At 43.0% G+C, this 14869-nt stretch overlaps 1 protein-coding gene across 1 annotated transcript in view; it reads right to left on the bottom strand.

Moving 5' to 3' along the window:
- Nucleotides 1–13947, bottom strand: part of LOC114783748 (doublesex- and mab-3-related transcription factor 1-like) — a 15429-nt gene extending 1482 nt beyond the window's left edge. The window contains exons 1-4 of the mRNA XM_028969260.1: nucleotides 13738–13947; nucleotides 12032–12203; nucleotides 10084–10247; nucleotides 7200–7359 (exon numbers count right to left, since the gene is read on the bottom strand). Coding sequence (XP_028825093.1) covers nucleotides 7200–7359; nucleotides 10084–10247; nucleotides 12032–12203; nucleotides 13738–13947 — 706 coding nt within the window. The remainder of the gene's footprint in view (nucleotides 1–7199; nucleotides 7360–10083; nucleotides 10248–12031; nucleotides 12204–13737) is intronic.
- Nucleotides 13948–14869: the final 922 nt, after the last annotated feature.

A 14869-nucleotide genomic window follows, 5' to 3' on the forward strand; every position in this document is an offset into this window, starting at 1 on the left:
TTAAAGAGTGTGAAGAAAAAAGGCAAAGAGGTGAAAGGGGCCCAATCATTCCTGCCAGCGCCAAGCGTGAACAAAAGCCCAGATGTGATGGGAGATGTAATTCAGAGCTGATCTGTGCAGGATAAGCTGCACTCGCACCAGAGGGGCCATGAGGGTGGAAAACACCCACACGTCAGCAAACACACACACACACACACACACACACACACACACAGAAAACTTCATCAGGTTTAATTCACAGTAAATAAAAGTAGAAACAATCTGCACACTAAATTCTAGAAGACTATCAGATACAGTGAAAATGTATGTGAGAGCATGTGTCTGTGTTTTTATATGTGAGAGTGGCACTTTTTACAATGTTCATTGTCACAACGCTCCCTACGAATACAAAAGTGCTCAAAGCCCCAGGTGAGCAAGCCAGAGGCAACAGCGGCAAGAATAAACTCCCTCGAACAGGAAGAAGACCTTAGAACCCATTCTCCTCTGGTCAGTGCTGAATTACAATGAAATACAATGAAATATTGCAGGCCCGCTTCCTTAAGTGCTAGGCCACCACCGCCCCATGTCACGTGATCACTCCAAACTGGAAAACTCCCCAGGTAGGATGTTTCATCCACAGTGGAGTGGATGGTGAAGGATAAAGAGAAGAGAAGAGTGAATTAGTGTTGTCCCTCTTTAGGAACAACACAGCATCTCAATTATTAGATTCATGACTAAACTTAATGATGCAGAAAACACACACACACACACACACACACACACACTCAGCACAAGATACAAGACTGTTAAATCTGTGTTATATTTCAGATATCCATAAAGGAACCACATTTTGTAATAGTACAAATACAGCACAGTAAAGAAAAATAAATGTAACATACAGTAACATTTACACATTTAAGGCCATCAAGTTAGCCAAAAAGAAATTGCTACTGGATGTTACTAGGGGTGTTGAAATGAATAGAATAATTGATGCATCGATATTCGTGCACGACGCACTGCAGAACATAATCGATCATATCATAATGGCGTTGCTTGGTGATTTTCTGGCGGTGTTATTTTCTTTTTACAACTTCGGGAATGGAGGAAAAGGTCATCTTTCTCTTGAGTGTCCAGAGATCTACAGCACGACAGTTTAGAAAACCACGCTTACTTTTTTCCACACAGTGTATGGCTCTCAATCTGCATACAGTCTAAATAGTCCCTTCAGGGTCATGTGACATGGGATGTTTAGTTTAACACAGTTGAATTTTGGAATTCTGTAAAGAATACTGTTTTGAACTAAGATGTCAGAACAACGTCATGGTTGGATTTTTTTTACACTCAGTATCGCTGTTATGTATATTTGAATAAAAATTTTGACTTGCATTTCCTTATTTTATTATTAATTCCGATAAAATTGGTAATGTTATAAAAATGACATTATTATTAAAAATGACATTAAAATAAATGATTGTTCTATAAATCAGGTCTATAGTTACATCAAATTATTACAAATGTTATTTAATTTAAGTTTTTCAAAGTGATTACATGTCTCATTTCTATGGTGTGACTGAGTCGATAAAACACTGACAAACTGACATTTACTGTTGATTTGTATTACAGTAGAACAATAACGTCAGTTCAACTCTTTCCCTTCTGTCACTGCAGTGAAATGAGACATTTTGAAAAGTTACTAGTGTTTCCAGGCAGAACAATGCAAACCGCGATGCAGATGTTCTCGCACCGCGGTATTTCGTTGAACGTATTTTCCCGCAACCAATAGAATCCAAGCAGGTGAGTTTGCCACTTTGAAACATGCACACGAAGTGGGAATGGATAAAAAGTTGATCTTTCTCTGAATGTACAGAGATCTACAACAATCTTACCGGGAGTTTAGAAAAGCTCCGCACTCGCTGCCTGCCGTGTTGGGTCTGAAAGCGGCTTTAGATTTTCTCCAATGAGCGGAAAACCGATCATTATGTTAATGATCATTAACACCATTAAAACAGCAATGACTGACAGCTCTCATTCATGCTACATGCATAAAACAGAGCAAAAGGAATCACCATACATTTCTACTGGGGTTTTCAGTAAAACCCTAACCCTAACTTGAATAGACAAACATGTTTCAGATTAACTATTTCTACTAGTTCGAATGGATATCTTTATGTAATTACGGACTGGAATGTGTTAAAGGTTCTCGCCATACCCTGCTGCTCTATCTACCTCTGGTCTCTGTCCGTGGAAATAAATCTTGTTCGCAGGAGTGTCAGTGGACATTCTCAAAGATCCAAAATATCTGGTAGAACTGCATAATCGACACTTTGTCACATGATCAGTCCCACAAACAACGAAATGCATTTACTTTATGTGCAGAGGGTTCACACATTTTGGCAGGTGATATTTGCATCTGCCAGACATGATAAGATAAGATAAGATAAGATAAGATAAACCTTTATTAGTCCCACAAGTGGGAAATTGCACTTGTCACGGCAGAAAGTGGACAGAAGCAGAAGGTAAAAGCATCACAAAAAATAATATAAAATAACATAAATGCTGGCTACATGTCAGCAAAGCCAGTATTTCTGCAATTGTTTGCAATTTTAAATACATTTTAACATTTGTATGTAAATTCATGCTTCTGAAACATTAGTTTTATTCTACAAAAGATGCATTTTTTGGAAAGGACAGCTTCAGATATCCCAAACTAATGAGCAGTGGGGCAGGGTTTGCAGCATATATTCAAATCTGGTGCGTGTCTTCCTGTCTGGGGTCAAAGGCTAATTAAAGACACATGAACCTCAGCTCCTGCATTGTTAACCAATCTGTTCCCAGAGCAGCTATGCCATTGAAAAATGGGATATGTCTCCTCCCACCTGGCTGAATCTCCATCAGCGATATAATCTGCACCATCAACTCTCCAAATGACCTGTCTATCTTTCTGCCCTCAGTTTAATCTGTCGAAACATTATGGATATACTATAATGAACCCAAACACAGAATCAATGCACAAAGGATTCTGTCAGTCTGTCTGAATGAATGAGAGAAAATGATCAGGAGAAAAGAAGCACTAAAGCATAAGTAATGTGCATTAGCTCCTCCAGACGTCAGATGAGCTGGCAGCAGTGGAGAAAGGCCATAAACATCACCATTCAAGAAAGTCACTTCACTCATTACATTAATGAAGGGAAAATTATCTGAAAGAATGAAGCCACTTTAATGTCTGATACTGGTACTGGTAACCTACAGGTCCCCAGTCAACACCCCCTGGCTTTTGGTCTTTTAGTGCATGACATCACTATGTGAAGTTCGATTAAGACAAGGGAACATAAACCACAGATGTTTGTCCGGTTAATGTGCCTGCAGCCTCAGGCAAGTGTTAATGGCAATGTTGAACAGCACATTACAACTGCACTGAAGCCCCTCTAGGCAATTACAGGGCCTATTTATTTAATCACTGAGCAGAAAGCAAGGCACTTAACACCGCGTGGAGATTTCAGCCAGTAGCACCGAGTGGCTCCCAACAGGACCTTGTCTGAACCCGTGACCCTTGACAACTCGGATGTCGAGACTCTGACATCCCACAGTGAACAATTAGAGAGAAAGGAACAAGAAATGATTATAATAACAATAACAATAATAACCATCATAATTAACTCCTGAAAGTGAAAAGTGAAAGTGAGTCATTGTGATACACTGCAGCACAGCACACAGTGCACACAGAAAAATATGCCCTCTGTATTTAACCATCACGCTTAGTGAGCAGTGAGCAGCCATGACAGGCGCCCGGGGAGCAGTGTGTGGGGGAGGAACAATCGAGCAATGAACAGAGCAGTGAAATTTATAGTATATTATCTGCATTAAAAAGCTGTCAGTCTGACTGGTTCCAAAAAAGGAACATGGGTTTTTGTAACTAATTAGCAGTCTTTCTGGTCATTTTCCGGTTATTCTGGTCGCTGTGGCCATTCCAGGTCAATCCATCCTGGAATAGTGCCATGCAACTGAGCAGGTGAGACCAGGCATCACAAACTGGCCTAACTAACTGTTTGCTAACAGCATAGAGCCATCAGGAAGAGAACAGAACATGCATTATACTGACATACAAATTAAAACCAGACCTGATTTTTGTACAGGCGTCTGGTCAGCTGAATATTTGTTTTTTATAGAAATAGAAATAAAAAAAACTAGATTCATTCGGGACATGATTAACAATCAATTCCTTCATTTGTCCTGCCTTACTGAAACTAGGTAAAAACATTATCACAGTCCAGGTTCAAATGGTGAAAGAAACAGCAACATTAGTCATAAAACAGCATAAGGAAAATTACATAATTTGAAGTCATGGTAATGCAAATTTCTCGTGTTATTAAAATGACAACAGGAAAGCAGCATATTTCTCCTATTACTACAGCAATCATCTACAGACCACCTCGAGTAAACCCTACACACATACACAGTTCCTGAAAGAGTTTGCAGACCTCATAACAGACAAAGCAATCATAGTTGGGGATTGGAACAGTGTTTAAGTCAATTCTGGAGTAATAGGAGTAAGACTTGCGGTTAGTGTTTGACCCAGTCCCTACCAAATCACAATCTAGTATTGATGCTTAGCTTCAATATTGCAGTACCTCTGAATGATTACTTGTGCAATTAAACTCAAATTATTACATTTACACCCCACATGAAAATATAATATAGTAAGAAAAATAGCACTGAAACTGACTCAAGCTTGCTGCCCAAAGGATGGAGCAAAAATGGAAAAACTAAATGGAAACCTCAATGATTGCATGGAAAGCAACAGAGTTACCCAAAGCAGACTCCTGAATGAGCTTTAGTCCAACATTACATAGCTGAGGCTCTCACCTTTCTGGCCACGCTGGTAAATCACACAAAGCATCAATGGTGCATTGAGAGACAGAAGTCCAGGGAACCAGTCTTCAGTTTATTCCCACCCCATGGTAGTAACACACTCCAGAAGACCCAGGTTCAAATCCCACCTACTACCATTGTGTACGTGAGCAAGACAACCCTGGTGAATTATACGTATTTCTTTAACTACCTAACAACTCCTAACTTCTCCTCCTCCGGACAACGGTGTGCATGAGGCTGGGGGAGACAGAAAAACAAAGTTTCTAAAAAAGTGAAAGGCCAAAAGCTGCTGCCATCTCATATAACTGCAGAATATTGCCATAACTCATAGTGGGCAGCTCATCTGTGTCTCAGCCGGGGCCGCCGGCTCACAGCGTGGGATCGCGGCAGAGGTGATGGAGTGCTGTGTCGCCTCCCGCAAACAATTTACGGCGCCGCCCTGGTGACGGGCTGCCGGCAGTAAACGTGCGAGGGGCGTATTTCACAGCGAGCTGCATTTTATGAAGAACACTTGGACGCCCTGGCAGAGCGGCGGCGTGACGGATGGAGAAAGACGCATGACAAGCTTCATCATTGTTTGTAAATCTTAACTGTTCCTGCTCACTAACCCCACAGGCAATTTCCCAGCGACAGCGCCCACCGCAGGAAGGACAGCAGTGCGATCCTGAAGGTTATTTGGCCAACTGATTACCTGGGCAGGGAAATAAATACTGCGCAGCGGAGAAAGGAGGACACACACACACACACACACACACACACACAGAAAAAACACAGTACAGTAGAGTGGAGCTTCTCACACTCAGTCAACTGATGTCCAAGCCTGATAATAAATACTACTGTAGATCAAACACACACACACACAGCGGACAGACTAAATAACAAGAAAACTATTAACGAATGTCAACCATCTGACCATCAGTCTGAATCCAACCTCCGTGTCCCACCCTGACCCAGAACTGCTGCTGCTGTGATGGGTTCAGGGGGATTTAGGTTGAGTTTAGGGAAGTAAACTCTGGAGACGAGCAGCAGATAAAATGACAGCAATAAGGTCCAGTATGTTTACAATGGGATTCACACTCTACTACAAACTCATACCTGTAACGCATTTTACAATAAAGATTAGAAATAGGATTAGATTAGAGATTAAAACCTCCAAACAGACAGCTTCTTTTCATATCCTCGTTTCTCCATGCATCTCCTCTTGAAGAACCCTGCAAGGTTCAAGGTGAGGTTACTCATGTGGGCTGTAGACACTCATTGAGCTCGGTCTTGGGGGTGAGGGGCAGGATGGAAACACTGAGGGATGGAGTGTGTGAAAGTGAGCAGTGCTGCTGGTATTCTGATAATGCAGCCATGCAAAGTCAGAGCCAACTCGCTCACCTCAGCCACTGCAGTGAAATCAAGTCACTGATTTCATATTCTGAATCCTAAAGACAAACATGTGAGTAGCGATGATGGTGTGTGATCAGAGTTCCTGTCCTTGTACAGAACGAGGGGATGCAGGAGGCTGTTCTTCTCCTGGGACCACCCCGCTGCTGGAGTTTTTGTGCTGTAATGGAGCGTGACACCCCCAGGGTGATAGGGACCCTCATGTTTGAGCTTTAGGAAATGGGCATGGGAAAATTCATTAGGCAGCTGGAGTGAGCTGGAGATGGGTGGTACGGGTGGGGGTGTTTTCAATAATCTCCAAACCTCCCAAATAAACATTTAACATGTTACGGTAGACTGAAATGTATGATCATGAGCAGGATCATGATCGGTGTCTGTCAAAAGAACCCGAACCCTAGGTGCACAACAGCCACCATCTTCCTGTCTCTTTAAATCTGGAGGCAAGGAGTGAATCAATTAACTTCAATGAACCACAGGCTTCTGAATTTATTAATTTTTATTCATTTTATGGTGCCCTTGACTTGTGCCATGGGCCTCCCTAGGTTGTATTTAAGTGCACTGTAGATAAACTTTGGATTAAAGTTTATGATGCTGAGAAAGTGAGCTGGTGGTGTGTGAGCGTCTGTATGTGTGTGGAGGGAAATGACTGAACTAGTGAATGATTAATTAAACTTTGAGCCAAACACTAATAAATGCAGTTTATTCAGTATATACTATGTGTGGCTGAATATGAAAATGTGGTTCCACAGATGGAAGCCCTGTTTGAATGTGCTGTGAAATAAATGAAATCACCATGTGCATCATGAAGCATCATGATGTGCATCATGAAGCATCATGAGACCCGAGCGGCCTTCCACAGTTCCACGGCATCTCAGACTGTAACTGGGATAGTAAGATATTTAACTACCCCAGCCCACAACAGAAATACGTCACACAGATTTATCAGAGCAATGTGTACTGACCAGATGCTCTGGGCTCTGCGTAGCTTCCAGTCTCATCCATGGTGGAGATGGGCGGGACGCTGCCTCGGCTCTGACTCAGGTATGTGGTGGAGTAGTAGGAGTTTATATGGTACTCAGGAGACACAGTGTGTCCAAGGAGGTGACCATCACCACTGGGCATCTTTTTCAGAAAAGCAATGGAGAAAAGCAATGTATTGGTCAAGATGTGACATTCATTCCACTTCAGCCACACTCACACAACTACTGTTGGGGTTACGCTGCAAAATATCCATATTGTTCATTTAAAACAGAACATGGCAGGCTCTGAAGCTGACTGCATACTCTGCTCAGAACCTGTTGAAGGTCCTACCAGGACACCAGAAACCTCCAACAATAAAGTCATAACTGGCTATACATAACCTGCTTGTGCCTGACTTTGCCAATTATGACTGATATGACTAGATGTGTCCATAATACAGGAGCATTTAAATATGGAGACATAATTATTTCAGTATTCAGTAAAGTAAGTCTTAAAAAAAATAAGCAATAAAATAATAGAAATAAGTGGAACAATGGGATAGAAGGGAGGAACTGGCCACAACGGAACGGCAACAGACACACCAGTTCTCATGTGGTTCTCTTGCCATTCCCCTGTGGTGGCCATGACAACTTCTGAAATGAGTGGTCAACTGAGCAGCGAGAGGCTTCAAGGATTTTCAATTTCACTTTTATGGAATTTGATTTCTGTCACCCTGTAATATGTCACCATTTATTGTCCAGGCCATCACTTCAAGACAAGTTTATAAAGTCTTATTTCAGCAACAGAGCTGATGATTAATTCAGTTTAGACTGAAACAAAAGAAATCGGCTCTTTTATCCAGCAGACAAATGGACACACCAGCAGCATCTCTTTAACAAAACCTTCAGAAGTGACTGAACACACACACACACACACACACACACACACACACACTACTGCTTCCAAATGGATTTGTTGAAACTCTTGCTCCACGTTTCGCCAGTACGCGACGGATTGGACTGGTTTGGCTCCCCTGCCTCCCTGGGTGTTTATGTTATCTGGCCCATCAGTTCCTACGCCACCCTCATCCACGCCCGGCTCGCCTGCAGCCTGCAGCTGAGAGAGCAAGAGCGAGATGAGCGCGCTGAGATAAACTGCAGCCAGAGTGTCTCCACCACGACCACACACAAGGATGCTCATGTGCACACACACATGCACAAGAACACACACACACACGCACACACACACACGCACATCAGTACTGGGGAACAAACAAAAAAAAAAATCACAGAAAATCCAGCAATATTGATACCTTGCACCTGATACCAACGACATTCTGCAATAGACAATATAGTTATCTAGGATATGATCATGGTAAAAAATGTACAACAACCTGAAGAGAAACTATGTAAGTTTTTTCATTGCTGACTTCACAGGTTCTTAAATGGTGTGTGTGATACAGCCACACCAGCATATTGATTATGTATCACCAAAGTATAATCATATATTGCCATAGTCAAATTTTGTCCCTTAACTCTTACTTTTCATTCAGTAACAACCAACTCATTCCACACATGCTAAAAAACATCCCTGCAGTTGAAACCCAACACACAAGGAAACACTCCACTCAAAATGAAAGAAAAAAAAGGAAGGACCTTCTTTGCAACTTTTTGTTGCAAAACATACAGATGGTGCTTCAAAATTACTGAGGGTTCAGGTGAACAATGTTGGGGCCATAATCCAGACATGGTAAGAACATAATTTCACCATAAACCAGCTACGACCAGGTCCTGCCCACAAGATTTCGGACTGAGGAGTGAAAAGAATTATGGGAAGATACTGAACCACCATGGTCTGTATGCACACTCTGCTTCCATTGCTGAAGCAAAAGCACGTTGAAGTGCATTTAAAGTTTGCAGAACATTCACACAAGCCTGTGAAATACTGGGAGAATATTGGAGGAACAAAGTTTGGAGGTCAAACACACAGCCAAGAGAAAGACTATAAAGCTGCTAGAAGGTCCCAGCCATTCACCTGAACTGAATTCTAAAGAAAATCTAAAGAAAGAACTAAAGCACAATTTCATTTACCCACCGTGTTTTTTAAAAATGTATAACAAAAATCACAATATATGTTTGAGTACAGTGGGGGAATGTAAGGAGATATGCAATTATTATCATGACCTTTACCTAGTTCATCTTGAAGTGCACCGTAATTGTGATCCTTGCAACAAAATTCTAAATTCATGCATGAAAATATAACTTCAGTTTCTTGATAGACAGAGGATGTGACATATGCAAATCATCTAAAATAAATCACTATGGATTTTCAGAGGCCATTTTTATTTATCTGATAGATGCATTATGCATGGTGTGATCAGCAGTGAAGTTCCACTGCTGACAGACAGCACCATTAACCTTTGCAATTCAGGCTAGTGCCCTGCGTGAAAAGGCAGAGTCAGTGACCCCCGTATGAAGAACACAAACAGCACACAAATGCACTGAAATATGACCCATCATGAGCCCTGGAGAGAAATGACATTTTCATTTACTTCACAGCTGAGCGACTCTGATGCGATACATGAATGTTACTTTCCAACATAAATAAGGATAATTGTACACCAACAGAGGGGATGATATTCAAAACGGACTAACTGTGCTTCAACTGAGGGGTCATGCCACCCAGAGATCATTATTCATACCTGCGTTGCTTATTTTTACAGTCCAGTGACTGTGTGGCACTCCCCTCATAGGACTGTCTGTACATTTCAAACTACAATGTCAAATGACATTGTGACAATCACTTTACTTTCACTTCAGATTTAACCAGAAACATGGACATTCCCATAAAAATTCTGATAAATGAGACCAGCAAGCACACGGTCACCTGGTACTGCTGGTAGTTACTGTAGATGTTACTGTAGCAGGCAGGATAGTGGCATGGCTGGTAGAAGTTGCAGTAGGACATGTCCACCATCAGGTCAGACATTCCATCGCTGACATCCCTGCTGGTCGCAGAGATAGGGCTGGACGACAGAGTGGAATTCCCTCCTAAAACAGAGTGATGAAATAGCACAGACCGACCATGCAACATTATAAAAAATTACAACACAACATTCTGTTCATTTTATGTTACGGCGATTCCTGATGGACAGACATGACTTTCCAAATGACTTTTCCTACATTCATCATATTCATCAGCCAGGCTTCAAAAATTCAAACATCCCATACAGCGCCACCTGCTGGCTGAACAGGGATGCTGTACCCATTTTTCAGAAGGACTAGTAAGTACTTCTTCAGTACCTTGTCTACTGTAACTCCATTCACTACTGAATGCTTTAACCAACCTTTCTAAATGGTATATTACTCTTTAACCTCACAGCTTAACACAGCTTTTGCTCGAAATCCCCTTCAGACATATTTGTAGTACTTGCATCTATTCGGTCTTAAAAAGTGCACACACACTCACATATATGAACTGGAAGTGTGAGGCTACATTGCTCACCTCCGTGCCCCCATGCAGTGCTGGTCTTAATGAATCATTAACAAAATGTATTCACTGACAGAAACTGTCACATGTCATAATTGCTCCAAACATCTATTCATTGATGTACGGCAAATGCATGTCCGTAAGGCAAACAAATGTTCACTTTCTTTCTTATGAAAGTGTAATTACTGACAAAACAGAGAGGGGGATGAAGACAATAGAGGAACAGAACCTTCTGTCTGATCCCATCGTTATCAGCAGCAATGCTGAATGCAGTGTGTTCTCTCCTCCTCTCCACCCTCCTGTCACCAATCCCACATCCGGCTGTCCCTGGCTGTGCTGGCAACCTTGACCGGGAAAGTGGTCCTCTACTGAGAGCCCTATCAGTGCCACAGGAACAGCCTGGCACAGCTCAATCAGCAGAGCACAGATACCCAAGGAGTTCCTGGGACGGAATGTGTGTCTCAGCTGCCGACTGACTGGGTTTGTAGGGCGGAGGATTGATACTGTGTGTCCCCAGTCACAGCTCACTGTTAAATACGTCAGTTGATCATGTGATCACAGTGCAGATCTATAACTGTGAACGTCCCAAAAGTCCCAGGACAAAATGTATATTCTTTTTTAATAGCTGATATAGATTATTGCTAGTTTATGAGGTCCTATAACTAATATTTGGAACCAATATAAATGAAAAAAAGTTTTGTTTTTAGACACTGTTTAAAGTGAAAGTTACTTTTTAAAGGAATGTCAACTGATTCATCAACTATACAAAATTAAAAACATGCTGAAGCATAATCATTCATAACGGTGGCAGTGAGAATATGGAATTCAAAAACATAGTGGCCATGGATCCAGATCCCAACTCTTTACAGTGTAGAAGTCCCTTTTCCTGTATGATAGATACAGTTAGATGGACTGATGTTTCATGCTTTACCTTCCTTTCTCAGCACGTCTTCACCTCTCCTTCTCCATTCTCTCACGCTTCGTGCTGTGTGTGAGTGTAGTGTGAGTGACAGCAGGGCTTGTGTTGATTGGATATTACTCATGTGAATACAAAAGTAAGTTCAAGGTTCAAACCCCACTTACTACCATCGTGTCCCTGAGCAGGACACTTAACCCTGAGTGTCTCCAGGGGGGGACTGTCCCTGTAACTACTGATTGTAAGTCGCTCTGGATAAGAGCGTCTGGTAAATGCTGTAAATGAAAATATGCCACAATAGCACATCTAATTACTTAATATGAGAGATATTGGTCCCCAATTACTGATTGATAAGGGTGTCATGTAGGCAACTGCTGCTGAGTGAAACAAGAAGCCAAAATCAAGCCAATAAGAAAGTTGATGAATTACCTGATGCTGCTGCAACGTTAGTGGCAGATGATGTGGCAGATGATGAAGATGAACAGGTGTGCAGGTCTTCACCAGAAAGTTCATTCTTAATCACAACCTCAGCCCCAGACTGGCTGACTGGGCTACAGATGCCCATCTCCTTCTCCTGAGCCTGCTGCCGACGTAGAGCCACCTATCAACACCACAACAGGTAGCTGGGCTCAGTATAAATGATTTAGTAGAAGAACGTTGTTCTGCGGTGCACATGGTAGAGCAGGTAAGTAATGGGTTCTTGTGTTTTAAGAAAAATCCTAAAATCCAAAGAAGTATGTTTCAATGGGCTTAACAACCACTACAGATGACACGCCTCTCTGCACATAAGAAACAACTCCCTAGAAAACTGGAAGAAATTCAGACCCCCTTCCAGGGTAGCAAGAGCGTGCAGTGGGCACGTTTCTGATTTTTTATGGTTTTACTCCCCTTGGCCTTAAATGTTGTATGTTGACTCAATATTATTTTTACAGCCTATAATGCACTTTGAGGCTTTTGGTAAAATGTAAAGTGCAATATGAATAAAATTCATTATTATTATTATTGTGTAGATTCCTGAACTTCCCTGCACAGCACATGATTTATACACGAAATTACACCACAGTGTTGGGCAACATGCAATTATTTCCTGCACCTTATGAAACTGTAAATATTCAATATACATTTCCTGGAACAATTACTTTAAATGTGAATAATACAATTTGATGTGATTTGTCAAGAGTGTTAATGAAATTAATAAATTCATTACAAAACATTTAGTGAAGCTGTTCAGATCCCATTATTTAGATTGTAATTGTTGCCCTGATTTACGGGCAAGAGTAAACAAACACGAAACACTCTGGAACATCAGCATCAGAAGAAGAAACTCTGTAGCAAGGATCCACCACGTCCTCTCCACGCACCTCCACCACCGCATCCTCGCCATGCACCTCCACCACCACGTCCTCTCCACCACCACCACCACCACCACCATGTCCTCTCCACGCACCTCCACCACCAGATCCTCTCCACGCACCTCCACCACCACCACCACCTCCTCTGCACGCACCTCCACCTCCACCACCACGTCCTCTCCACGCACCTCCACCACCACGTCCTCTCCACCACCACCACCACCACCATGTCCTCTCCACGCACCTCCACCACCACCTCCTCTGCACGCACCTCCACCTCCACCACCAGATCCTCTGCACGCACCTCCACCTCCACCACCACCACCACCACGTCCTCTCCACGCACCTCCACCACGTCCTCTCCACCACCACCACCACCACCACCATGTCCTCTCCACGCACCTCCACCACCATGTCCTCTCCACGCACCTCCACCACCACCACCACCTCCTCTGCACACACCTCCACCACCACCACCACCTCCACCTCCTCTGCACACACCTCCACCACCACCACCACCTCCACCACCACGTCCTCTCCACCACCACCACCACCACCATGTCCTCTCCACGCACCTCCACCACCACCTCCTCTGCACGCACCTCCACCTCCACCACCAGATCCTCTGCACGCACCTCCACCTCCACCACCACCACCACCACATCCTCTCCACGCACCTCCACCACCAGATCCTCACCACGCACCTCCACCAGCGGCCTACTCACCACGTCGCGGCCAGATCCAGCCTGGATCAACACACCATGCTGCGTTTGAAGGCCGTACCTGCGCCGCCATGATGCGCTGCCGCTCGGCGATCAGGCGACACTTCTGGCACTGGCAGTCCTTCCAGCTGCAGTAGCGCTTGTGGCCCTTCAGCGGCGACACGTAGCCGTGGTTCCTGCAGCGGGAGCACTTGGGGGTGCGCGCCGCTCTCCTGGCCAGCGGCGGGGACCGGGGGGACCGGGCAGGCCGGGTCAGCTCCTCGTCGCTCATGGGGTCGAGCCCGGGTGGAACAGCGGCGGCCCGCGGCTGGAGGCGCTTATAAAGCGGGACTGTTCAAAGGGCCGGTCCCCACACACTGCTTCCCGGGCAGAAATGCAAACACTAATACTTTGTGCATGAATCATGAATCCCCGGAGAAAAGTTGATAAAAGAAAAGTTTAACTTTAGCAATAAACACTCAAGCTGGGATTTGCGCACAAGGAAGGTTGTTTTGTGGGTGATATGTAGAATGATTTTAACAAGGACCAACATTTTCATTTAACAGAATAAATCAAATTTGAATGTATCCTTTATGGGGATCATCAAATAACTAATGATAACATAATATTTGGTTTGATATTGGGGTCTTTTATAGATAGCTGCTAAAACTTCTACCAAAAAAAAAAGTTTCCATTAACAAATGCAAGAAAAATTTTATTGAAATGTCATATACAGTTGCCAATATGTAAACAACACTTACATGACAGATTTTAATGAAGGTAAAACAGTTCAGTACATCCATAACAAACGGCACAAGTACAATTATCGTTGTCCTCCAATCTGATGGCAGGACCTCAGACGCCTGAGAAAAGCTGTTGTGTTACTTCAGCGCCATCTAGCGGACAGGAGAAAACTGCAATATCGTTCAACGTTGGAAATAAGGAAATGCACAATGTTACCTTAAGAAAAATATAGTTTCCCTTTTTAATGCACACGTGATCTACTCGTTTTCTAAATGTATATTAAAGTGCTTTAGAAAGGAGAACTAAATAGATTTTCTCTTGTAGTCTTGGGTCCATTCTGCCGAACCCTCTAACTAATTTTACATCTTTAAAAAAATAATCCTCTAAAACTGACTACAGCTTCCGGTTCTCCGCAAAGTCTAGTTAATGCCACAGAAATGTTCTTCAGAACAAGATTAATAAAGTATCGT

The sequence above is a fragment of the Denticeps clupeoides genome, unplaced genomic scaffold (assembly GCF_900700375.1).
Source record: "Denticeps clupeoides unplaced genomic scaffold, fDenClu1.1, whole genome shotgun sequence".
Taxonomy (NCBI): Eukaryota; Metazoa; Chordata; class Actinopteri; order Clupeiformes; family Denticipitidae; genus Denticeps; species Denticeps clupeoides.